We start from the raw sequence: 26,554 nt of genomic DNA, 5'->3' as shown, positions 1-26,554 counted from the left end.
GCAGCGGCTAACCTAACCACCGCGGTGAGTGCCCAGAGGGGGGGCGGCAATGCAGAGGGGGACCTGGCTACATCCTCCCCCTGGGAAAAAAAACAACGTCCTCGCTTGGGACACAACTGAATATAAATATGTACAGAAGTTATATAATGAAAAGGGCATCACATCGTTATATAATAAAAATGCAACAATCAAACGTGACCTTACATTTATCAGCTCTAAATCAGATTGCACATTTAACTGAACATCACAATGATGGACTGCACTCTGCTGCGAGCCCACTGCTGAGCCTCATAATGGGGTGCCCCAATTTGATCATAGGTTACCCGATTTGGAGGGTACCTTACTCTCTGGCTCCGGCGAAGCTGTTCTTCGGCAACTCCCTCGGGGGAGTAATAACCACAGTCCTGAAGCTCAGCCTCGTCCCTTGAGGGGAAAATTGTCTCTGAACAGTCTCTGTTAGGCACAAAGCACGGGCTCTGCGCATCCAAAGGCTGGCCTGTTGGTGCTACTTTAGTAGGCATTGGCCCACGGGGCCCTTTACCCGTAGCTCCTCCAGGAGATGCCCCATCCGCAGGGTAGTCCCTTTGAGAGGGTCCCTCCATAGGGTCTTCATGCGGTTCAGAGTGGGTCTCATTATTGACAGTCTCTTGACCCATTTCTGATAATTCGGGTTCACCGTTGAGCGGTGTGGCCAGTATCTCTGTCTCTTCATCTCCCACTTGTGGAATGGGGAGAAGATGATTACGGTGCCATACCTTTACCCGGCCTTCAGTGTCTTTGATGCGATAGACCGGGATGCCAGGCATCTGAGACTCTATTTCATGTACCCCGTCCCTCCATCGGTCAGCTAATTTGTGTTTTCCTGGGACTCCCAGATTTCTAAGTAACACAGCGTCCCCAGGACGACGTTCCCGATACTTGACCTTATGATCGTATCGCCTTTTATTTCCAGCGTTCAACTTAGCTGTAGCCTTCTCAGCCTGTTGATAGGCCTGCTGTAAACTGTCTTTAAGTCTTTGCACATATTTGAAATGGGTAGCATTGTGTATCCCATCCGTCGAAACTCTAAGACGTACATCCACTGGTAGCCTCGCCTCTCGCCCAAACATGAGGAAGTAGGGGGAGAATCCCGTAAACTCGTGTCGGGTGCAATTGTACGCATGCACCAGGCCCTCCACGTGTCGATTCCATTCAATTTTATGAGCACTCTGTAGCGTTCCGAGCATATCCAGTAAGGTTCGATTAAATCTCTCGGGCAGTGCATCTCCTTCAGGGTGATACGGGGTCGTGCGTGACTTGGTGATGTTCAGCATTTTGAGGAGTTCTCTGATCAAATTGCTCTCAAAGTCCCGCCCTTGGTCGGAGTGAAGGCGGTTGGGAAGACCGTAGTGCACGAAGTACTTCTCCCATAATATTTTCGCCACTGTGATGGCTTTCTGATCTTTTGTGGGGAAGGCCTGGGCATACCGGGTGTAATGGTCCGTGATGACCAACACGTTGCATATTCCCTGGCTATCAGGCTCAATGCACAGAAAGTCCATACACACAAGGTCCATGGGGCCAGAACTTTTCAGATGGCCCATGAGGGCTGCTCGGGTAGGCAGGGTCTTGCGCTGTATACACCTGGTACAGTGGCGACAGTGGCGTTCAACGGCTTCCCGCATTTTGGGCCAGAAAAAGAGATCTCGAACCAACCCAAAGGTCTTTTCTATCCCAAGATGTCCATGATCATCATGTAGGGACCTCAACACTAGGTATTGTAAGTTCTTAGGGAGGACTAGTTGTCGCCTATCCGGATGGTTGTGATATTGCACCACCCGATAGAGTAAACAATTGTCTATTTCAAATTTGTCCCATTCCCGCATGAGCAAAACCACTAAGTCATCTGGAGCATGCTTCCTTACAACGGCTTGTCGGATGATACTGACAACAGGATCTCGTATTTGATAGTCTACCAAATCTTTCCACCGTAACACCTTGTCATGCATGATGTGCATCCCTTTTGGGTCGCAGTAGGCGGCTGGGACAGCCTGCGACTGGCATCCCAATGAATCAGCCACTCGTAATTCTGAGAAGGCCACTTGGTCGTTGACGATGGCGGTAGTTCTACACATAGCCTGCACTCCGGGTCCTGGAAGTTCTTCCCATTCCCCATCATCTGGAGTAGCAAGTAGTCCTGGCCTTCGGGAGAGGGCGTCCGCCCCGATATTCAATGGTCCCGGCTTATACTTCAAGGAGAAGCTGTAGTTGCTGAGGGCGGCCTGCCATCTGTGGCCTGCTGCATATGATTTGGCCGACGTATTGATGTACGTGAGGGGATTATTATCCGTCCTGACCTCAAACGTAACCCCGTAAAGGTAATCATGGAGCTTCTCAGTGATCGCCCACTTGAGAGCAAGGAACTCCAACTTGTGGACGGGGTATCGCTGCTCACTGGGCGTCAGACTGCGGCTGATGTAGGCGACAGGCCGGAGGCCCTCAGGGTGCTTCTGGTGTAGGACGGCACCCAATCCATTGAGGCTGGCATCCACATGCAGAACGTATGGTTGTTCGGGGTCAGCATACGCAAGCACCGGCACTTCAGTCAGACATTTCTTCAATTTCATGAAGGCCTGTTCACACTCGGAAGTCCATTTATCACCAAACGGTTGGCGAGCCGATACAGCCTTTTTCCCGGTTTCTGTGGGTATATCTTCAGCAGATTATTCAGGGGTTTAGCTCTACTGGAGTACCCTTCCACAAAGCGACGGTAGTACCCACAGAATCCCAGAAAGGATCGTAGTTCTGTGACATTTTCGGGACGCGGCCAGTTCACGACTGCTTCTACCTTGGCTGGGTCAGTGGCGATCCCTTGAGCCGATACGATGTGCCCACGTAGGTCACCGAGGTGTGACAAAACCGGCACTTGTCTAGGGACAACTTCAGCCCTTCCTTCCCAAGACGGTCTATTACTTTGAGCAACCTGTCTTCATGCTCCTCCAGAGTTCTCCCGAAGACAATGATGTCATCCAGGTATACCAGACACTCTCGAGGGCTCATGTCCCCGATAGTCTTCTCCATCAGTCTCTGGAAGGTAGCATGGGCCCCGCATATACCTTGGGGCATACGTGTAAATTGGAAGAATCCCAAAGGGGCATACGAAAGCTGTTTTCTCCTGATCTTCCGCATTCATAGTCACCTGATGGTACCCGGATCGGAGGTCGAGCACGCTAAACCATTGACTTCCATTTAGCGCATTCAGGATCTCTTCAATGCGCAGAAGGTTGTACTGATCCGGTATCGTACGATTGTTCAGAGTTCGATAGTCGACACACAGTCGTACGGACCCGTTCTTTTTCCGCACCACCACTATGGGAGACGTGTAGGGTCCCCGAGACTCCGTCACAATCCCAGCGGTTGTCATGTCTTGGATGGCGTCCCTCACACCATCCACATCCCGTGGGGCGATGCGACGAGAGTGTTCCCGGAACGGGTTGGCATCACTCAGTCGAATGATATGTTGGGCGCTGCAACTGTACCCCACATCCATCTCACTCGTGGAGAACACATTCCGCCGTTTATTCAACTGAGTTGTCAACCGTGTTTTCCATTCAGGGGACAACGTCGACTCGCCGAAGTTGAAGTCCAGGTCGGCTAACCGTCCAGCCACGGTCGCCGCCTTCACTTGGGGCGCGGTGTTCACAGGGCTGACTGGATAGATGCAACCCAAGTTCTGATCGCCATCAAATTCAATCGGGAAAGGAGAGAGATTCTGCACATACACGTGGGTTCGTAGAGGGATTTTAGTCGTCCACTCTCTCACTTCGGGTAGTTCCCTATACCCTCGCTGAACTTCGTCCTCGGGGGTACTCTCCAGAGAGAAGAACTGATCATTCTCCTGCCTATCGGGGTAGCAACACCAGGCAGCCATTCTTTGTACTCCCCCTGGTAATATGGTCGTCAATCCGCGTTGACGATTGTAGAGGTCCCCATGACGCTCCAGAACATATACCCGGTGCCACTCTTCTCGTAAGACGGGGTCTAGAAGCGAATTGGCCAACGGCAACTCGTTGGTCTCTTTCAAGTAGGCTCTGATTACAGCTTGTACTATATCAGCATTGGTTCCCAAGATTATTGGATACTTGCACTGGTCTTGGGGCTCCGGGCATAACATTGCCGCTACATGCATGGGGTGTTTTTTGCCGGTGTTCAGTTGGAGTATTTCCAGCTGAACCTTCACAATCTCATCGATGGGGTAGTCTTCATTACTTAATCCCCTAACCTTCATATGTTCGGCCGGCTTCAGGGGGCAATGTTGGAGGTGCTGGTCATAGAACTTGCGGTATATTATGGTTACTTGTGACCCTGTGTCTAGTAGGGCCGATGCGTAGATCCCTTCCAGTACAACGGGTACGATGGCCGCGGGGCCCACTTGACTGTAATCTCCACTGGGTGAGATGTCAGAAGGGGCATCCTGGGTTCCCGACTGAGGGAGTTCTGGGTCAGATTCTGCCACTGGTACACTGCAGACCATTGATCGGGCTGATTTCCCCATATTGGGAGGGTGTTCTTCTGGAGGATCCTCTCTCTCCGGAAAGTTACGAAGGATGTGGCCCTTCTTACTGCAGTTATAGCACACAACCTCGCGTTGTTCCGGACGAACCTTGGACGGGGAAGGTGGTCTATCGGTGGGTCTTGCTTGTACCCCTTGGACGAGGCCGCAGACTCTTCCTTCTTTTCCATAGAGCCCTTTCCCTTTGAGGTGGAGAGACTCTTAGGTTTAGCGGTAGAGTGTAGCATAACATGTGCCTCCTGCATTTTCACTTGGCGCAGCAACTCGGTGAACGGAGAGGGACCCCCGTCCATTATTTTGCTGCGGAGCAAGTTGGCTATGGGGTGAGTGGGGCTTGATCCCCGCAAGTACTGCTTATGGAGCGCTTCATCCATCCCAGAGGCGAGAATCAGTTTATGATTGAGTAGGATTCCCAAGACTAGCTGCAGGCGGTGAATAAAGGCCGACAAGTCTTCTCCCTCCTTCTGATAAAGATTGAAGTATTTCGTCCAGATCGCTCCTTCGTCTTCGGCTAGTCCGTACGCTTCCAACAGGAACGCCACCATTTCTAACGCCGTCAACTCTGGGTGTTGGTCCCTGTGGATGGTCACAATGGTAGAGGCGGGAGGCCTGAGACATTCCATGATACGCTGCCGCTTTACAGTGTCAGTGCACGACCATTCCTCTATGACTTTTACAGCATTCTCCCTCCAAAGGTCTATTCCTTCCTCCCCCTGGGGTATGGGAAGTATTACCGAGAAGGCCTTAAGTTTCCAGTAGCCTTGAGACTGGGAGGCCATGGTGAAGGCTTCTACGAATTGGGGTAGCGTCACTCCCATTATGGAACCTTCGTTCGTTACCCTCTCTCTGATATGCCTGGGGTGTACCTCGCGGGGTACGGGGTCGGTTGGAGAGGGCGGACTGTCAGCCCAACTATTGGCTTCCGTGAGGGTGCTTGGGGTTAAGGAGACTTTGGGTTGGGGACGGTCAACCCGGTTTGGGGTACTTGACACGGGTGCAAGTGGTGTCCAAGTACTGCTGGACGGTTCATCTGGATCTTGAGGAGGGGCTCTTAGTGAAAACATTTCCCTTATTACTGGTAAGTCAGAGTATATAAGGGGGTATCCTTCTGGCGGGCACTCGGGGGCTACTAGAGTGTTCGGGGCCGCTTCAGGGCATATGTCCCGCCCCACGGTGAATAGTAGGGCACTCCAATGATAAGTAGAGTCGAACACCCGGCCACGGTACCATACTTTATCTGGCCCTAAGAGTTTGCTCAGTGAGTCCCGGATGTCAGTTTCCGCCACTAACGCCGGGACGTTCCCTACGGCAACAACGTGTCTAGGTGGTTCACAGACGGTGGTAGCCCACGCGTGGACCTCTTGACGTGAGGGAATTACCATGATGCTGATCTTTGGTGATACTGTTTTGAATAGGGCACCCCAGGTCTAAATCTCAGCAGCGCCTCCAAATGTAACGGTGGTTCCACCCCACCCAGTCGCATATATATATATATATATATATATATATATAAAAAAGGAAATGTGATGAAAAAAGGCGCTAATGGGAATATATACAGTAAACCCTGCTATGCGGGGGAGCCCTAATTGGTAGGAAGGCAGCCTGGTGGAAAACTGATGGTACAATCAGATAAGACAGTATAAACAGAAAGAGATACAGGCGCCTACAGAGTCCAAAATAGATGGAAGTCCAGTTGAAATAGTCCCAATCCCAAGATGATCTACAGTCACTAAATCCTTAGGTGCTCCGTTAGGACTTCATGAAGGGGAAGTGGAACATGGAATGAAAGAAGAGAGAAATTTAGTGCAACACAGCTATACAGATTACACAGACATATAAATGCAAACTGGCTGCCACATGGGGACAAGACAAACAGACACAACTAGACAAACAACATTAAAGCAAAGCTAATGATAAAAGTTAATTTATTAATAACTAAAAAATAATAAGATAGGACAAGATGCTGATGTGCCGCTCCGGTGGGTTAAAATGTAGATAACACTCACAGGACGGCAGATGTAAAATCGCATTAGACCAATGTGAGCTGGTAACCATGTGTAGGGTGTTCGCAGGGTATTCAGGATGCCGTGCACTCCTTCCGTTTCTCCTTGCTGGCAATGACCGGAAGTGACGTCTCCGTCGTGCCGAACCGGAAATGGTGTCGCCGGATATGACGTCACGAACTGGCAATCTCCAGTGAAGCCTCAGGAAAACGGCAATCCGCACCTCCTTGCCCCTCTCTCGCTCAACCAAGGCACGCAGCGATGTTACCAGGTGTGGTGCGTTATACCTGTCAGGCTCACAGGAGGTCTGAGCCTCCGCCAGTGAGAGCCTGGGGTGAATCCTCTGCATCGTTCTTGGTTTCAGCGCCTCCAACTGTGTAGGGTTCTAGGGATATATAGAAGTTTGGCTACACAAGACCCACATATACAATAACCACGTACTCAGGAATATATATAACCAGTTTACTGTAACGTAGAATATATATCAGGCAATAACACACTCATAACATACATTAATAACACTCCCCCGCTAGGGGTTATCTCCCCCCCAGGTAACTCAGTCCTCTCAGTGTCTCTTACGCCACTAGGAGTATACCCGCCCACCACCGTGTATCCCCACACCGTGTCCACAGCCTATCCCTCGGTTCCCCGTGGTCAGCGCTGCCACTATGTGAATAGATAATGTTAGGATGGTATAGGTTGGTGCACTTAGGAGGTACCTGCCGAGCGCTCCTGCGCTCGAGTCAGCAAACAACTTCACAAAGGATCAGTCGCTTGGTGATGCTTCCTGATCACGGGTCTTCTCGCACGGGGTCCGCCAGGGGCGATCCCACCCTGGATATAGTCTCTGTCTCTGTGGCGTAGGCCTGAGCCCAAGCCTCCATTCCGGGAGTGCAGCGTCCGCTGTGTCCCTATCTACCACTAACACATAAAGGAATCGATACTAACTTAGGGTCAGTCCCTATGCACCACAAGCTGGGAGAGGTCAGGACCTATCTGGGGACTAGGGGTTTTCTGGCCTATTGCAGCGGGTCACAGACCCCTGCACTCACCTCCTTCCCCTAGCTCTCCCGGTCCTGCACTGACTAACGTGGCTCAGCGCGCGAAAACTATCAATTCCCTGCAGCCCTATTGGCTCCCTGGCATCATGGGGCCACTCCCGAGGCTCATGGGACTTGTAGTCCCTTCCAAGAGCCTTCCCTGGTAGGCTAGCGTTCGCGCGCTTGTTCTGCGCATGCACGAACTTCACTGCCGGTCCTCTGCGCCGAAATTCCCACTGCGCATGCGTGCACAATCTGCTATGGCGGCGCCCTGCCCTGGGACCCGCCGGAGCCCTAGCAACACTACCGCACGCTTCCCTGGCCAGCTATGCTATCTCCCGCTCCCACACCTCTCCACGAGCAGCGGCTAACCTAACCACCGCGGTGAGTGCCCAGAGGGGGCGGCGGCAATGCAGAGGGGGACCTGGCTACATTGCATTAAGCAGGCTATGGATGGAAGGGAAGTAAACATAATGATACCTCTTTATATGGCTTTAGTAAGACCACACGTTGAATATGGAGTACAATTTTGGGCACCCCTCCTTAGAACAGTGGAGCTCGAGCTTTTTTCCCTGCGCCCCCCTGTCAGCTGTTCTTCTTTCTCCGTGCACCCCACCCCTCCTCTTACCTTGGCTCTGGCGTTGGCATCACGTTGCCATGGCAACGTGATGTCACATCACCTCGCAGCATCATTTGATGCCACGTTGACATGGCAACGCGTCTCCAGAAGCATGGGAAGTGCAGTCTACAGAGGCCTACATTTAAATGCCTTCGGAAAGTGCACGAGGCATCTGTAAACCCCGCGCCCCCCGCAGACAATCTAGTGCCCCACAGTTTGCACACCGCTGCCTTAGAAAATACATTATGGAACTAAAGAAAGTGCAGAGAAGACCCACCAAATTAATAAAGTGGATGTATAATCTGATTTATGAGGAGAGGCTAGCTCAATTAGATTTGTTTACATTAGAAAAGAGGCGTCTAAGAGGAGATATGATAACTATATACAAACATATTCAGGGACAGTAAAAGGAGCTTTCAAAAGAACTATTCATTACAGTACAAAGAATTCGGGTCATCCCTTTAGGTTGGAGGAAAGGAGATTTCACCAGCAACAAAGGAAACAGTTCTTTACAATAAGGGCAGTTAAAATGTGGCAATCATTACCCATGAAGACTGTGATTGTTCAAAATAAGTTGGACATCTTTTTAGAAAGGAAAGGTATACAGGGATATACCAAATAAGTAAACATGGGAAGGATGTTTACCCAGTGAGTAATCCGATTGCCAATTCTTGGAATCAGGAAGGAATTTATTTTTCCTCATATCAAATAACATTAGATGATATGTCACTGGGATTTTTTAATTGCCTTCCCCTGGATCAATATACTGTAAGTACGGATATAGGATAAAGTATCTGACCTGTAAATTTAGCATAGGTTGAACTTGATGGTCGTATGTATTTTTTAAACCTCATCTACTATGTACCTATGTAACTATATATATATATATATATATATATATATGGGTCTGGCTTAACTTATTTATATAGTGTGAGCAACTGCCTTTTTGTGTGTGTGTGTCATATATATATATATATATATATATATATATATATATATATATATATATATATATATATATATATATGACACACACACACAAAAAGGCAGTTGCTCACACTATATAAATAAGTTAAGCCAGACCCAAAAATGAATACAGAGAATCCTGAGAAAAAACAATTTCCAGACAGGATAGCCTGTGACCAAATAACTAGGGAAACACTGGTGGTGCTGGGGGAAAGAGAAATAAATATAACACACAAAAAGACTGAGACAATCCCCAAAATAGCACTCTAAATATACCACAGAGTAACTAATCTAATATAAAGAAAAAAGACTTGGATTCTAAGTCAAAATAGAAAAAGGAAATGATTTTAATAACGAGCAATAAGACACACTAACATTAAAAACATAAACACACTGTAGGCAGCATAACAAAAATAAAAAAGCTGTGACTAGAAAAATAATGCATTTAATATCGCTGAAAGTAAAACCAAGAGCTTAAATGTATCAAAAATTTAATAATATACCTCTCAAAAATATGAGGGGATACAAATGAGCTAAATGATTACAACAGGCCCAGCGAGACATTTATGAAGGCTACTTGCATAGGCCCCTAAGTAAATAGGTTAAGTCTACTGAGAATATATAAATGGTCTCTAACGTAACACAGACTTAAAACATGGTTGCCCATAATAATCTTGTTATACAACAAATATCGTACATGAGCAGGGCATACTGTAGTAAACTAATATATCATTTTAGTAAAACTGTATTGGGACAATAGTTTTATTTTAAGTCTAGGTTAAGTTGGAATTCCATTTTATAAATATATTTTTTTCTGTTTTGATACTTTCAGTAGAGATAATCTGAGCTATTAATATTTCTGTTTTGAAACTGGGCTATATCAGCCTTCTACAGAAGACCAGCGTACAGGGATACTCAGCAAACATTGGATATTCAGATGCGGTGACTGTTTAGTTATTGGATAGATCATTCCTGCATCTGTCTATCAAAGCAAAGAAAAGTTTGCTTTGACGCGCTGCACTTACATGTAATAAAATAAACCCAAATTCTTCCATCTGGTGCAGATTGTTAGGCAGAGATGTTTATTCCACCTCAGAGCTGGCAGGTTTTCAGATGCTGAGAGGAGTGGAAGAATGAGGCTTAATAAGATACATCCCATTATACTGTGTGTGCAGGGAACTCCTTCCTGTAACACTCCACTAATTACAAACACACAATTACTACAATTACCTTTATAAAGTGATGCAACCAGACAAAAAAAATCTTTTTTTGTCACACGTAGGAGGGAGGTGTGTGTCATACTTGGGTTATTATAGTGATGTTAGGGTGGCATAAACTGTTTTATCCGATCAGCATATTGTATGTATTAGTAGTTCTAATGCAAGGTGGTGAATACAACTAAATGGAAGAATAACTAATTATTCTAAATAATTAGTTAGGTATAATTATCAATGGGATGTTCCAGCGCCATGATTTACATAACAAGAGAAACACATCTTAGGATCTATTTACTAAAGTGTCTGGGCTGCAAAACAGGGACCAAACCAGTGGGGAAAAGCCTCATATTTATGAAAGAGAAGGAATCCCATTGAAAACAACTGAAGATTTCCCTTGGATAATTCTGGTGCAGTTTTTGCACTAGTTCTGCCTGAGTTTTGCAGCTGGAGCACGTTAGTGAATAAACCCCTTGAGTCTCCTCTAATTCCACATAACCCTCCTGCAGCTTATTCCTAGTTATCCTTTAGCTTTAACATGGATATAGATTGAGGAGCATCTTCATTAGATGCAGCTACATTTGCTAAGCAGACGCTGAAAGATAATGTCGTTACAAAATATTACTGTTAAAAGAAATAAATTGAGTCCCCGTTACACAATGTGTGTGTGTGTGTGTGTGTGTCTGTTTTTAACAGGAGTTAAAGAAACGACAGAGCCCAAGGACGTCTTCAGCAGGATTTTACAATCAAATCAAGGTAACGTCAAAGGAATAATCTCCAAAAGCATGTGCTCCCAATACTGATTTCTATATCACTTCAGAAAGCAAGTGTAAGGCCACAAATAAGTCAGTCAAAGCAGCCAATACATACAAACTAAATACGTCAGTCCACAGGGATTTTATATATCACCTTACAGTTACAGTTAAAGATGCTAACAAAATGAATGAACGCATCACAGAATTCCAATTAGTGACTGCTCATAAGTTTTTCATTATTAAATTCACTGCTATACAGTACATATTGCTCAACAACAAGTCAGACCAGAAGGTTTAGATGAGCCTGAGATCTTCTCCATGTTTTAAGTGATCAACACTATTAAATCTATTAGGAGACACATGTTTTGGAATAACATGTGTAGCACCTTTACCCCCACCCTATGTGAGATTGGGTCGCTACCTGTATGTTCTTGGTGCTGTGCATACCTGTGAGGCAACAGGGGGTTCCGAGTTGCTCTGCGGTGGTGTGGGGATTATCAGGACAGGGTTTCAGGGTGCTTCATTCTCTTGGCAGTGCCTCCAGTCAGTGAGGATCCTGTATATGCAGCATGGACCATGCTGACGCTTCTTTATCCCAAGGCAGTGAATCACACAAGCATTTGGTTCAACTGATGTTTATTGCATATTCCAGATCTTACAGCATGCCTTGCTTCCCCTGGAAGGTTATCTAAAGGCTTGAGGCCCATCTATGTTCCCTTCTGGTGCTCCTCCTTGAATCCCTTGTGGGATATAGGGTAGATGTTGTCACTCCACAGGGGAAAGAAAGAGACCCAACTTCTGGGAGAGTGCCAGTATATACCCCTGGGTTGTGCTTGTAACCCTGCCCCATAACAGGGCCGGTCTGATACTGACAGGCCCAAATCAACCTCATGTGACCCAGCCAGTATACTCTCCCCAGGCTGACACCCTCAGGTTGTTGCTAGGCCCTCCCTTGGATACAGTAAGTGTATCCAAGGCTGCAATAGCAACCTAGGCCTCCATGAGGAGTTAACCCCTCCAGTGCCTGCCCCTAGCAGGATTTATACTGTTAGTGACCAAGGAAAGAGGTAGTGGACAGAGTACCAGTGAAATTTAATAAATAAAAGTTTGTGTTTAAAAAAACAGAAAATCTCACATCAAACTATTAGTATATGGTGTGAAGATGCAAATAACTGCCAGAAGGCTTCAGAGTTTATACAGAATCCTAGTGTGCTGCAGGGAGTAGGGATCTATCGTTAGATCTTACACTATAAAGATTGGAAAATGTACAGGGATCCCATTACAAGCCTTTTATAACCCAGGGCGCATGTCTTAAACCCCCATCTCTATTATAGGAATCTTTATTAGTCCCTAATAATGTGATATATGGACCTAATAAACCCTTAAATTAAACAGATGGCGCATCATATTGTTAGTCCATAGAAAATGTGCACTTCACTCTCTAAAGTCCAGTACATTGGGGAAATAGCTCATTCTATTCTTTGGCTTTCTGCGCTGTTATATGCACTGAATGGAATTCTGATGATTTCCTTTTCCATCCTTAATACAGGCAGCAAGAAGCGGATGCGTGAAGGGGACATTGCAATTAAACCTGGTCGCAGCGCCAGTAACTGTTCTAACTGCACGTGGGACAAATCCAGCAATGGAAATGTCATTGTGCCGTACATCATGTCTTCTGGTTACAGTGAGTATCCATCTCTTCTATTGTGGGGTCTCCATTCTTTATTAGTAGATCTTCATTTCTTGTCTCCAACTGTACTTATTGTTAATGGTTTCCTCTTCGTATCTCTTTTCTCCCAGATGACGCGAAAGTCTCCTTGATACGTGCAGCCATGCAGGAGTTTGAAACTGTGACCTGTGTGCGCTTTGTACCTCACACAACAGAGGAGAATGCCATCAACATTACATCTGCAGATGGGTATGTTTTAATCTTAGGGCGGGGATACTTCTGTATATGAACAGTAGGACTGATCAAAATCTTGCTTTAGGTTTCTGAATTGCACAAAGTATACAGTTTTATACCTGATCTAAATCAGCAGCAAAAACTTCCAGACCTCTTTTTTTGGAAGTGGCAATGTGTGTGTCCCTGGTCATGATAAATGGGGTGAGAGATCAGGAGCCTCAGATTGACCTTTTGCATGGAATGCTGAGCAAGAAACCTTTACTTGCTCTATCTAACTATCAATGTAAGCAACACAGTAACCATACGTTTGGTAGTTGTGCTTAGTTGGGGAGGACCCTGGCAGTCAGCAGACATCTGTCATATGGAGGCTCTTCACATTGGATGGGCTGGATTATCACAGTGAGGTATTGTAATGGGTTCAATGAACATGTAAGAAGTATTACTTACTAACTGAAGTCCATAGTACACATATTGTTAATTGACCAGTGTCTTGTGCTTCAGGAGACTATAGCATAGCTGTTCTTTCACCACTTTCTAAACTCCCAGTCATGGGACTCACAACAGATCAGCAAGATGATACAGTTACTGGTAATAGAGTCTTACAGACTCATCATAGCAATGTAATATAGCAGAAAGATCCAAAGTTTTTGGGCAGTAGAGCAGCCACTCAGATTCCTACATAGCGGGTCTTCTTACTTAGCCTCATGAATCACCCTTAATATAGGGTTCCATGTCTTACTCACTGTGCCAGTGTTCAATTTGCCCTTAAGGCCAGGTCCCTGCTGCAGTCAGTGGTGTTCGTGGCTGCGTGCACGCCTCCCACCAGCTCCTTACCTTCTTCGTGGCAATCCCTGGTGCCTTCTCGCTCCCTGTGTACTGTTACGCATCAGCCAGCAGGGGCTACAAGAGGATGGTGATCCCATGCGGCGACACGTCACGTGGTGTGCAAGGGAGTCAATGAAGAGTGGTGGAGAAAGGCTGATCCCGATCACCAGTTGCAGGATTTGCAATTCTCATTCAGATCTAAAGCTCACTAGGTCTCAAGAATATCGTATGTGTACTTTCTTATATATACTGTATCTCTATATCTCATAAGAACGTACACACATAGCTTACATGGTATTATTTACTTAGCAACATCTTGTGTGGATATATATATGTAAAGTATATGTATGATTAATACAAATACAAAAATAGACATAAACCTGGCGCATGTGATATAAATGTGAAGTGATATTAAAGTCCAAAGTTAAAGGATATACAGACTGTAAGTCCCAATCCTGAAAGGTCAGCTGATGATAGATGGTTTCAGAATCACAGTTTACAAAATGTAAAGCATACAGTCCTCTTCACGTTGTATGTTCAACCTGCAGATGTGTGACATTAAGCAGAGAAACAGGACATTTCGCAGTATATTTGATTGCCAATGTGGCACTTAATTTCTAAGCTCAATAGATTGCCTACTTACTAGAAGTAGATGAAATACATGCAGGGGAGAGAATCTGTGCTTGGAGCCTTCTGTGTCCTGGTCGCCTTCGGTAAATCACGAACCCCTCGTGGTGTCCTCCGCTACCGTGGATGTTTAGGAAGGTCTCCCTTTCAGGAACGTAGTCTCCTGGATCAGTCTTAGGGTCCCTGCGGTCTTTTATTCTCCAGTGGGGATAAAAGAGGGCAAAGGATTGCGCAGAAATAAAAACTTTTATTGGACGCCTACCTTAAACAGTTAAAATACTCACAAAAGTCGGTGAGTGTAAAATCAAAGAAGTGCCCGACCCAGCACACCCAAAAAGCTGCACTCTGTCTCTGAATGTCCGCCTCGGTGCCGCGTGTACCTCGCGAGATTCCGGCGCGGTTCGGATGACGTCACCGTCTCCTCTCAGTGACTAGCAGCTTGAGTGTGGGGGGCAGTACCTCTTAGGCTCCTCCCTACGCGTTTCGTGACGGGGAACGTCACTTCGTCAGTGATTGGGACTTACAGTCTGTATATCCTTTAACTTTGGACTTTAATATCACTTCACATTTATATCACATGCGCCAGGTTTATGTCTATTTTTGTATTTGTATTCATGTGTAGAGGTTTATTTTGGGATATTCCTCAGTAGATCACCAGGCTGCTTTTTTTTTTTTTTTTTTTTTTTTGTGCACTGCATTGTCACATTTAGGTATAGCGCTTGTCACAGTATATTTTGTATTTTTATATGTATGATTAGTGCCTGAGTATTTACTAGAGTTCATTGCCTTGAATAACTTCCTTGAAAGTGTTGAGGGCTGTTGACCAGGAAAACAAGGCTGAAATTGTGAAGACATCTCCATTGCAATTCGCAAACCTCATCTGCAACCCGAGCAGCGGCTTCCTCCTCCACACGGAGCGAGGCTGTAGTGCGCCGCCAGTGCGTGACACACACACGGCCCCCGTCATGGTCAAGTCCACCGACCTATTTTGGCCACGCCCCCCATGCCTAAAACAGCTGCCTGCAGATCGCGGTGAAGTTCCATGCACACTCCACCAAGACGCAAGGCGGGCGTGCCGGCGCGTGCAGCAGAGCATTAGCCTTAGACTGACCTCATGGACTGAAGGGGACATATGGAATCATATTCTCTAGTTCAATTACTAGGGAGTAGTAAAGATATGCAGATCTATACTATCCACTAATGACAAAGGACTCTGTGTTGTCACAGGTACAGCAGTGGTAGTTTTTAGTACATGGTAACAGCTGTCACCATTATACGGGTCTGCTTCCAGAACACAGTTCTTACTGTATGCTTACATTTCTTCCAGTAGCTTGTACATGCATATACAAAAAGCACTATCCCCGGCGCTAGTGAGTTAATGTCCACAGTACCATATTCCAAAAGACAGTCCTTGGTAGAGAAAACAGTCCTGGCAAATGGGTGAATTATCCAATAAAGTTCTGAATGGATTAGATGGTCCTCAGAAAGTGAATCCAGATGGTCTCTGTAATGAAACAAAGACAAAGACACACCAACAACCCTAACTAAAGCGGGAAAAACCCCAACTTACAAGATGGAATCTTGTTTGTTCAGGGGAGAGAATCTGTACTGGGCCGCGTTTTCACCTCGATATCCATGAACCCCACGTGGTTGAACGGGGTGATTTTCCTAGTGCTTGATGGTATTGAATAGCAGAAATCCCATGTTGGTGATCAATAATAGTATAAAGTGGGGCGACGTCAAGAGAGACCCAAGTGTATGTGTGTGACCAAGTGAAATTATTAAGGGCGTTGAGGAGATCCATTAAGAGGGTAATTTGTGCACCAAGGGCTGCAGAAACCGATTAATATATATTGATAGACCATCACCCAAAGATCCAATGCTCAATATAATAGGCCTACCTGGAGGGGAGGCCAGAGACTTATGTATCTTTACGAGATGGTGGAAGATAGGGACCACAGGATCGGCAGAAAACAGAAAGGCTTTCTCCTTTTCATTTATCACCTGTAAAAGGACTCCAAGATCAAGAACACCGTTCAGTTGTGCGAGAAATACACGTGTTGGATCATTTGTAAGCTTTATATACGAATCATGATCAGATAGTTGTCTTAGGGCTTCCTTACTATAGTCGTCAATGTTTTGGACAACTATAGCTCCGCCCTTGTCTGCATTTTTAATAACTATATTTTTGTTAGTTTTCAAGTTATTCAATTGAGTTATTTCGTCACTAGTCATATTAGAAAATAGACTTTGGCCTAAAAGCAGAGTCAAAAGACCCTGAAAGAAAAGATGACAAGTCGGTGTTATCTTCGTCATTGAATTTTTCCCAAAGATCTTGCATATCCTGTAAAGTATAGTTTTCAACAAAAGATAAATATGTAGTCCCACTGGAGTGATCCAATGGTAACGGAGGTACCAAATCCCTGTGAGGGGAAATGGTTAACTCTCTGTCCAATGGTTCGCCAGGGGGTACATAAGCCTGTGTATCATTTTTATTGAAGAATTTCTTAAGAACCAATTTCCTAATACATTTTTCAAAATCTATAGAGGTTTCGAACAATTTTAAATCTTCGAAAGGAGCAAAATTAAGCCCTTTATTCACATGTTCTAATTCACAATTAGTTAAAACAATACTTGAAATATTGATGACATTGTTATACAATTCGTCTATTGATATTTTTTCCTTTTGTTTGCTTCACTTTCTTTTTGACCGTCTAGTCCTTTTATGTTTTTTGACGCATGTTTAGAAAACCGGGAGGGTGGGATAGTTCTTGCTTTATTAGAGTATCGGCTTGTTGTTTCAGCCTGATCACGGTCCCTCCAATTCTCCCTTTGATCCTTCTGATCATTGCTAGAAAATGACACTGCTAGGGACCGACTATCGCTATCGGAAGCTTCAGAGGTTCCCGACACTTCTCGCTTATCCCTTTTTTTCTTCAAAATGGATTTCCGCGGAGCGGAATTATCTGGATTATTTATCGAATTCCCTGCTTTATCTTGATTCCATTTTGGAGCAGGTCTCTTTTGGCGGCTGGGTTTTTGCCAAATATATATATCTGATTATGCAGATAGTCCAACTTATCCCTTTCAAATTTCTTCTGTTTCTGTCCTTAATGTCCTGTTCTATGGAATCAATATACTGTATTCTGACAACTTTTTATCATTAGCTGTAAACTCTTGTGTAGTATGAAATGTATCTAGTTCATCTTGAAGTTCTTTAATATTAGTTTCAAGAGATAATTTTCCTTCTAATTTGGCAGAAATTATCAATTCCATAAGCTTAAATGAACAGTTGTTCAAAGTCTGAATCCACGTTTCTTCAAATTCTTTGCTAGAGAACACAAAGGAAGGCAGTTTTTTTATTCTTAAACCCCTTGGTATTCGCTTAACCTTTTAAGTAGTTTTCAAGGGTAGAAATGTCCTACCAAATGCAGATATCCTGACTTAAATTCTTCACTAATTTAGAAAAATATAAGGGTAGATTTGACTGATCTGTGAGTGGAATACCATGTGTGTCATCAAAAACATGAATTGCTTTTTTAGCTCTCACAGAATTATCCACATAGCTGGAGACATAAGTATCTGCACCGGAGGCAGTGTCCAAATCATTAGATGTAGAACATCAGTCATCTCCTTATGTTTGTAACAAGTCCAATATCAATGTAGTGTTGTCTGTATTACAATGACATACTGAAAGTTTATCAATGTTAATTGAAGTAGAAAAATATATATTTGTTATTAAAGCTTTTTATGACCCCGCAGGTAAAGACCCAATAATCAAAAATCGACTTAGTAGTATCAGCCTTGAGCTATTGGTACAAGGTAGATTAGAGAAAAATAGGAGGAGGAGCCTCCAAAAACAGAACTCAAACGCCTATGCCTAGGCAAATGTACAGTATAAACTGGTATGATGCAGTATAATCAAAATTAGAAAAATATCCCATTTGAGTCTTCATCTGGATTAATGTCCTACAAATCCCATTATCCTCCTATTAAGAGTAAATCATGTGATGATACTAAGGGGATGTCTAAGATGACCCTATAACAAGGTCAGTCAGACCCCAAAGAGTCAATGGACAAATCCCTGGAGCTGGATAAACCAATGCATGGATGAGTAACAAATAGCAGTACTCACTATTTCTTGATTGTAGAATGACTTCCAGGACAGGCGCGCAGACAGTCTGAAAACCGGCAACAAGAGAAAATACTTCCACGCAGGAAGAAATGGCTGTGCACTGCAGACATGGGTATTTTGCCAAAAAGGAAAGCTAATGCCACTGGGTCACTAAAATAAGCACTGTATTGCTGTAATTGTGCCATACACCAACAGCAGGAACCTACTGCACATGCATCTAAATGTAACTAGTGACATGCCCTTTAAAGAAATAATATAGGGAACTCTTTCTAACAGTGGTATAACTACCACCCCGGATGCCCGGGCACGTCCCAGGATCCTCCTGATGCTTGATGAACCCCTAAGCGGTTACAGAAGCCCCACACTCTTCCCCACAGCAATGAAACTAATTGCCTTGGAGAGAGTGGGGACTCTGTAACAGAGCAGCCCTCCACCATGATGTCTCTGCATCATGTGACGCTGCCTTGCATTGGTGACGTGACCTCACATGGCGATGCATCATCATGTGACTCAGAGGCATCACGACGTTGCCCGACGACACCTTAAAGAGTAGTTACGCCACTGCGTTCTAATACAACTACATGAAGAATACAGGGACCTCAAACGTGCCAGAAGAGACCTATTGCATGTTACTATTAAATACTAAATCATACGACATATAATGTGTTCATACTTTTGTCATATCATATATTTTTTTAAGGTGCTGGTCCTACAGAGGAAGGTTTGGTGGTATTCAGCCAATGTCTATAGGAGGTGGCTGCATGAATAAAGGAATTATCCAACATGAGATAAACCATGCTCTTGGATTTGTCCACGAACATGGCAGGAGTGACCGGGATGACTATGTTACTATCATGACCCAATACATCTCACCAGGTAAGCTGCAAAACGTGTGTGTATTAACATAGTGCTAAAAGTTACTATATTAAACAAATGATGGCCTTTGTTTACTAAGCAGTGCTATTCTATGAGACAGCTTCCGCTGCCTGAAGACACCTTAAGGCCGATCCAAGTTAATGGAGCAGAAGTGTCTTCCAGCACAGGAAGGTGTATTATGGAATAGCACTTAAGAAATATGGCCCTGTGTACTATGGTGGCAGTTACCATAGACACAATAGATAGTCTTTAGGCATGTTGAAGAAATAAAAAATATCAATGTATTTGCTTTTTCAACCCTTCATAGGAGATCTCAGCAGCTTTACAATACAGGACTCTGATAATCTGGGACTGGAATATGACTATGAGTCTGTAATGCACTATGCAAGGTAAAACCCCACACACTGTAGAGTCAGCTATGAAATATTTGTCTGATTTTTGTAACAAGTTTGCGTATGTGATCACTTAAAGAATGTTATTTATGAACTTTTCTGTGCCTTCCCATCACATCACTGTACCACTAAGTTATTAATTTCAAGTTGGTACTTTACCATTTCCCAGTTGGTTTGGTTAACATTACGTTGCTCTGCAGAACCACATACAGATCAATATATTCTCACAAGATTTCGTTATCCCAGGAATGCATTCAGTAATACATCTGGAAAAGATACCATAGTACCCAAGGCGGATCCATCTGTAGAAATTGGACAGGAAAATGGACTGAGCTCACTAGACATCTCTAAAATTAACAAGCTGTATCAGTGTGGTAAGGATTCCATGAGCCAAGGCCTCCAACAAGGGGATAGAGCCGGGACAGGTGTCCTGGGCAGGTGGCTGCAGGGGGCACGGCCGGCACTGCAAGTTAGGCCCCATCTCTGGCCGGGCCCGGCTGCTTGTTTTCTCGACACTGGACCCCGGCTCTCCCCAGCTTCGGGCCTTCCTCACTTTATACCACGCTGAGCTTTTAATGCTGGCACAAGCCGGGGATGTCTGATGTCGACGCGCACCGGAAGCAATCTGGGCTTAGCGTCCTGCGTGCACCAACATGAAAGAGAGGCCCTGCGCATGCCATCAGCTCGCCTTGGGACAGAGTGAGAGAGGCCCGCATCTGGGGGAGAGCCGGGGCCCAGCAGCAAGAGGACCAACAGCCAGGGCCGGCCAGAGGTCAGGACCAACTTACAGCACCGGCTATCTGGGCTCCCAGCAGTCACCGGTCCCGGCCTGACCATGGCCATCCCCAAGGCAGATAAATGTATTTTGAGGGTTGAGTGGGGATTATATGTATTTTGGGGGTGGAGGATTTTTTGGGGTATGTAATTTGTGGGGATTGTCTATGTCGGGCGAGGAGGGAATGAGCATGAGGAGGAGGGATTGAGTGAGAGTGGAACAATTGATGTAGGGGAAAGAAAGGGAACAAGATGGAAGGGAGATAAATACATGGTAAGAAGGGGGGGTAGAGGGGGCTTGTGAGGTGTGAAATAGGGGGGGCTCGAAACACCACTGACATGTGGGGCCACTGGTCATAACTCTGGTCCTGGGCCCCAGGAAATCAGTCTGCGACCCCGCTATGAGCTGAGTGTTAGATACTCAGATTGTGCAGGAGAAAGCTTAAATACTGAGCCTTGTTTTTTATTAAAATGATGACTACTTTATTTTTTGATTCTGAAGGAATTTGAAGTAGGAAAAATGATTAAAGAGATCAGTGTGAGAACATTTATGAGCGATGTACTTGTGCTAATATTACAATTCCTGGCTACCTCCCTTCAGATATCTGTAGCGCTTTGCTCCCTCATCGCAGTGGAACTGTGATCTCAGCCAATTACCCCTCTGCATACCCGACTAATGCCAACTGTGTCTGGCTGATACGGACCCCATCTAAACAGGTAACTTATCCATGAGATTAATGCAAAATCTGACACACAAACACTGCACCTGATGTATCAAAGTAAAAAATGGCCCATTTAAAGAAATACTAATTTGATACAACTGCAATGATCCAGAATTGCTCTACTTTTGCCTCACTCATAGTCCAATATTCAATAGACTTTGCAACGCCATTGAACACATCACAGTGCTGTAAATCACTATTCAAGTGAATGGGCTGTAAAGTGTCTTAATACAGGGGTGCTTAAACTGGGGGGCGCGCCCCCTAGGGGGTGTGGGAGATTTTTCGGGGGGTGCGGGCAGTTGCAGATGCACCAATCTCTTCCCCCAGGCATTTAATGAAATGCTCGGTGTCACGGGGGACCAGGTACTGACACATTTATAACTGGGATCATATCACTGAGCAAAGCCAATAAGTAAAATAAATTGTAATTTATTCCATAGAAACAGGCAAACACATATTGAAATACAATAGGCAGAAGAAAATACACTTACTGAGGGTCTGGGTTGACAAACTGACTTTCCTTGTTGAAATAAAGTCTTTAAAATAGTCCAGTGCAGAAGTGGGGACTTAGAAAATATTCCGGTTTAAAAAGTCCTGCAGCCTTTTTCCTTGCAATCTTAGCATGGCGTCTCTGGGTCCAGTCTGTCCCGTTCTTGCCCTTATGGCAAATTGGACTTCTGGAATCACTTGGGAACACATAGAACCACACAGGAACACATGGAAAACAAAGAGGGAACAACAGCAGAGCTTAACGGTATGGCGACTAGCTTTCTTATACACTTTGGGACTGGCAGTCCCACAGCTTGTCCTCCAACCCATGGCGTGGGAATTCTCCTGCCAGCCAATTCCCATTTTGCCGGTATTTTAAAGCCAGGTGGGCAGCTTTTTTCATTCTGCAAGGGGCATGGTCTAACCTGGCCCCTCTGCATCTTTTCATAGTGAGCCCACCCGCTGTCCAGGCTCCGCAAAGTCTGGGCTCTGGCAAATGGTGGCCGGATAGCCCTGTGTTAGCCCAGGATGCGGGTACTCAAGCAGAACTGCAGTACCCCTCCTGTTCTAACACCTTGGCATCCCCGAGGCTTTCAAGTCTGGATTCCGCACAGACCCATAGGCACCAAGCTTGGTAGCCATCTGGTCCCTCGGAATCCATGACTTGGAAATCACACAGTTCATTCACATGTTATTAGTACATATACCTATTAAATATAACCCTCTAATAAAATATAGTGTGTCCTGTCTTCTGTGTGATAAAATATATAAGTCCCTGTTCTGGTGTCGGGGATGGAGTGAGTGTATATATTTCCTATACTCACTAGCCTCATATTTGGCACACTTTAGAACTGACTTTAAAAACTTTTACACACAAGAACTCACTCTCAGCTTTATCTTAATAAAACCCTCTCAGTTTTATTTTTGGGCTGGACTAAACCCTAAACTCCAAATAACAGGGTTAGGGTGACCTGGATAAGCACCGTTATATTAGGGACCCCTTGACAGTTTCAGTTACCCTTTTCCTCCCTGTGCCTCCTTTTACCTTTTCTGGTCTGTGCTGAAGCAGGACCTCCTAGTGGGGAGTTGCAAGAACGCTTTTCATGGTAGGGTTTTGACCGGAGCACTGCGCTTCAATGTAGCCGGGAATCTAACCTGGATCCTGGGTACATTTTTGGGGTCTCCAGTAACTTTGGAACCCCGCTAAATAGACGCAATCTGAAATGCGTTTCTCCGTCAAACCTACCCCGAAACTCACAGCCTAGAAATCTCCTGGTTCTAGCACCCCAGGAAAGGCGAAACACAGAAAAATCTTTATTGTTGCATCATTTGCACACAGTCACAGTAATGCATGCACAATACTCAGGTCCAAGAGCTGACACTCTAGGACCCCCAAAACACAGTTCAGGGGCAACAAAGTGGGCTTAACCTTTATTATAAAGCCTGGTTACCCCCTCACCGTCACACCGGGAGATCGCTTGAGGCCCCTGCAACACTCCACTTACCGGGATTCAGCCGGCTGTGTGACGCATCACCATGGCAACATGGCATCAAAGGACGCTGTGGGGCCATGTGACGTGACGTCACACTCGTCAAATTATGTCGTGGGTCACGTGACGGGGCATTACATGATCCCGCAGCGTCATTTGATGCGGTTACATGGTAGAGGGGGCACGAGAGTCAGGGAAGACAACACAGGGGCGCAGCTTCAAAAGTCTGGGCTCCCCTGTCTTAATAAATATGGGGCGTAATGTGGTATATTATCTAAAATCATACAAATGGGCGCTTAGAAACTGAAAATATTTTTCAAAAGTATCAAAACAATACAAATGATGTTAAAGGCGTTTACTTCCTGAGAGTAATATGTACTGTAACCCCCAACTCAAACACAAGACGAAAGTAACCAGGTGACAAAGCTATAGTCTGTTTACTTTGTGCTTCTTACATATAAAAATTTGCTTACATTAGAACGTGTGTTAAGTTAAAGTTATGGTAATGTCCAATTATGGATCACTGACGCAACTGATTTGCCCTCACCCTGCATCTCACATTATTTCCCAACTGTAACTTTACGTTTAACCAAAGTGGGTGAATAATGGAACTAACCAAATAATATTAGAAGGTCAGTGACCCTTATCTGAAGTTTAACATTTGCTGCTTTAATAGCAAACCATCCCGTAGCTTTATTTTATCCCCTACACAGCAATGGGGTTCTGGGGGTCTCTGGCCAGCTAAGAGTTAATAATTAGAATGATTATAAAGTCAACTTCACTTGCTAGAGAGGTTAACATTCTGCTTGTTACTCATATAAATCAACTGCTTTAAAAACCATACTGAATTCCTATGTTATTCATATTTCCAGGTTTCCCTGAAGTTCAACGCCTTTGATGTGCAGTCTTCTCCAGACTGTGTCTCTGACTACATTAAGATTTATGATGGAGCAAGTAAGACATCCCCTGTGTTACTGGACAGGACTTGTGGGGCTGCAAAGATCCCCCAACTGATCTCCTCCACAAACCTGATGCTGATTGAGTTTGTCAGTGATGGGGCCGTTACAGCGACTGGCTTCAAAGCTACATACAATACAGGTACATTTAAGTGACCATGATCACTCTCCTACAGTCTCTGTGCGTTCTTCCTACTTACCACTTAGATTGCAAACTCTTCGAGTCAGGGACTCCTATTCATAGTTACATAGTTACATAGTAGATGAGGTTGAAAAAAGACGTAGATCCATCAAGTTCAACCTATGCTAAATTTAGACAACAGATACTTTATCCTATATCTATACTTACTTATTGATCCAGAGGAAGGCAAACACAAAACCCCATTAAGGGGGAAAATTAATTCCTTCCTGACTCCAAGAATTGGCAATCGGATTAATCCCTGGATCAACATCCTTCCCATGTATACTTATTTGGTATATCCCTGTATAACTTTCCCATCTAAAAAGATGTCCAACCTTTTTTTGAACAAATCTATTGTATCTGCCATCACAGTCTCCATGGGTAATGAATTCCACATTTTAACTGCCCTTACTGTAAAGAACCCTTTCCTTTGTTGCTGGTGAAATTTCCTTTCCTCCAACCTTAAGGGATGGCCCCGAGTCCTTTGTACTGCCCGTGGGATGAATAGTTCTTTTGAAAGCTCCTTGTATTGTCCCTGAATATATTTGTATATAGTTATCATATCCCCTCTTAGACGCCTCTTTTCTAATGTAAATAAATCTAATTTAGCTAGCCTCTCCTAATAAGTCAGAATGTACATCCCCTTTATTAATTTGGTGGCTCTTCTATGCACTCTCTCTAGTTCCATAATGTCTTTTCTTAGGATTGGTGCCCAAAATTGTACTCCATATTCAAGGTGTGGTCTTACTAATGCTTTGTAAAGGGGCATAATTATGTTTACTTCCCTTCCATCCATTGCCCGTTTGATGCAAGATAAGATCTTGTTTGCCTTTGCAGTTACTGCATGGCATTGGGCACTATTGCTAAGGTGCTGTCTACAAGCACTCCTAAATCCTTCCCCATCAAGGATTCCCCCAATATATCTCCATTTAATTTGTTAGTCGCCTTTTTATTCTTGCATCCCAAATGCATAACCTTACATTTATCTGTATTAAACCTCATCTGCCATTTGCCTGCCCATGTTTCCAGTCTCTCCAAGTCCTTCTGAAGAGAAATTACATCCTGCTCTGATTTTATTACTTCTACATTGTTTGATATGACCAAATCCAGAACTGTCCCTCTCCTGGTTGGTTCCTCAATAATTTGGGTCATATAATTGTCTTTAAACTGTTTCCTTTTGTTGTAACGCTAATCTCATTGCCCCAGTCTATGTCTGGATAATTAAAATCCCCCATTATGCAAACATGACCCAGTTTTGATGCCTTCTCCATTTGCAAAAGTATTTTAGCTTCCTCAATCTCACAGATATTTGGTGGTTTATAGCATTTTCCCACAAACATGTTCTTTATACTTTTATCTCCACTGCTAATTTCTATCCACAAAGTCTCTACATTTTCATCATTCCCTTCATAGACATCATCCCTTATAATAGGTTTTAGATCCGGTTTAAAATATAAACATACACCACCTCCCCTTCTATTTGTTCGATCCTTCCGAAAAAGAGAAAAACCCTCTAAATTAACTGTCCAGTCATGAGTTTCATCCCACCATGTTTCAGTAATGCCTATGATATCATACTGCTCCTTTGCAGCTATTAATTCAAGCTCCCCCATTTTATCTGTCAGGCTTCTTGCATTAGCAAGCACGCATTTAAGTTTTTTTTCAGCCTGTACTATTATCTTATCTGCTCCTTCCTTTCTGCTCCCATTTGGTTTAGTATTTAGAAGTTTTCTAGTATTATCTGTATTTACTATGGGTGTCTCACTGCTTGTCAAACTTGCACTTGCCCCCATTCTACCTCCATACCACCTTGTATCCTCATCTAGTCCATTTATCCATTTAGTTCATTATCTGTTTCATTCCCCTCCCCCCTACATCCTAGTTTAAAATCTCCTCCAACCTTTTTAGCATTCTCCCCCCTAGCACAGAAGATCCCTCTTCATTGAGGTGCAATCCGTCCCTAGAATATAGATGGCACCTCTCAGAAAAGGAGTCCCAGTGCTTTAAAAACCCAAACCCCTCCTTCCTGCACCAC

General features: G+C 44.6%; 1 protein-coding gene across 3 annotated transcripts in view; it reads left to right on the top strand.

Moving 5' to 3' along the window:
• The window catches only part of LOC142498853 (embryonic protein UVS.2-like), a 47,746-nt gene that overhangs the window by 9,479 nt on the left and 11,713 nt on the right, over window positions 1-26,554 (top strand). For all 3 annotated transcript variants that reach the window (XR_012802566.1, XR_012802567.1, XM_075607454.1), the window contains 8 exons: window positions 11,091-11,150; window positions 12,699-12,833; window positions 12,950-13,067; window positions 19,340-19,515; window positions 19,823-19,904; window positions 20,154-20,281; window positions 21,283-21,398; window positions 24,255-24,480. Coding sequence is in view for 1 of the 3 variants with exons in the window: in XM_075607454.1 (XP_075463569.1) it covers window positions 11,091-11,150; window positions 12,699-12,833; window positions 12,950-13,067; window positions 19,340-19,515; window positions 19,823-19,904; window positions 20,154-20,281; window positions 21,283-21,398; window positions 24,255-24,480 (1,041 nt within the window). In the remaining 2 variants the exon portion in view is untranslated. The remainder of the gene's footprint in view (window positions 1-11,090; window positions 11,151-12,698; window positions 12,834-12,949; window positions 13,068-19,339; window positions 19,516-19,822; window positions 19,905-20,153; window positions 20,282-21,282; window positions 21,399-24,254; window positions 24,481-26,554) is intronic.

Source organism: Ascaphus truei, chromosome 7 (genome assembly GCF_040206685.1).
Source record: "Ascaphus truei isolate aAscTru1 chromosome 7, aAscTru1.hap1, whole genome shotgun sequence".
Lineage (NCBI taxonomy): Eukaryota > Metazoa > Chordata > Amphibia > Anura > Ascaphidae > Ascaphus > Ascaphus truei.
The sequence above is the reverse complement of the archived record's forward strand: the minus strand, read 5'-3'. Positions and strand labels throughout refer to the sequence as shown.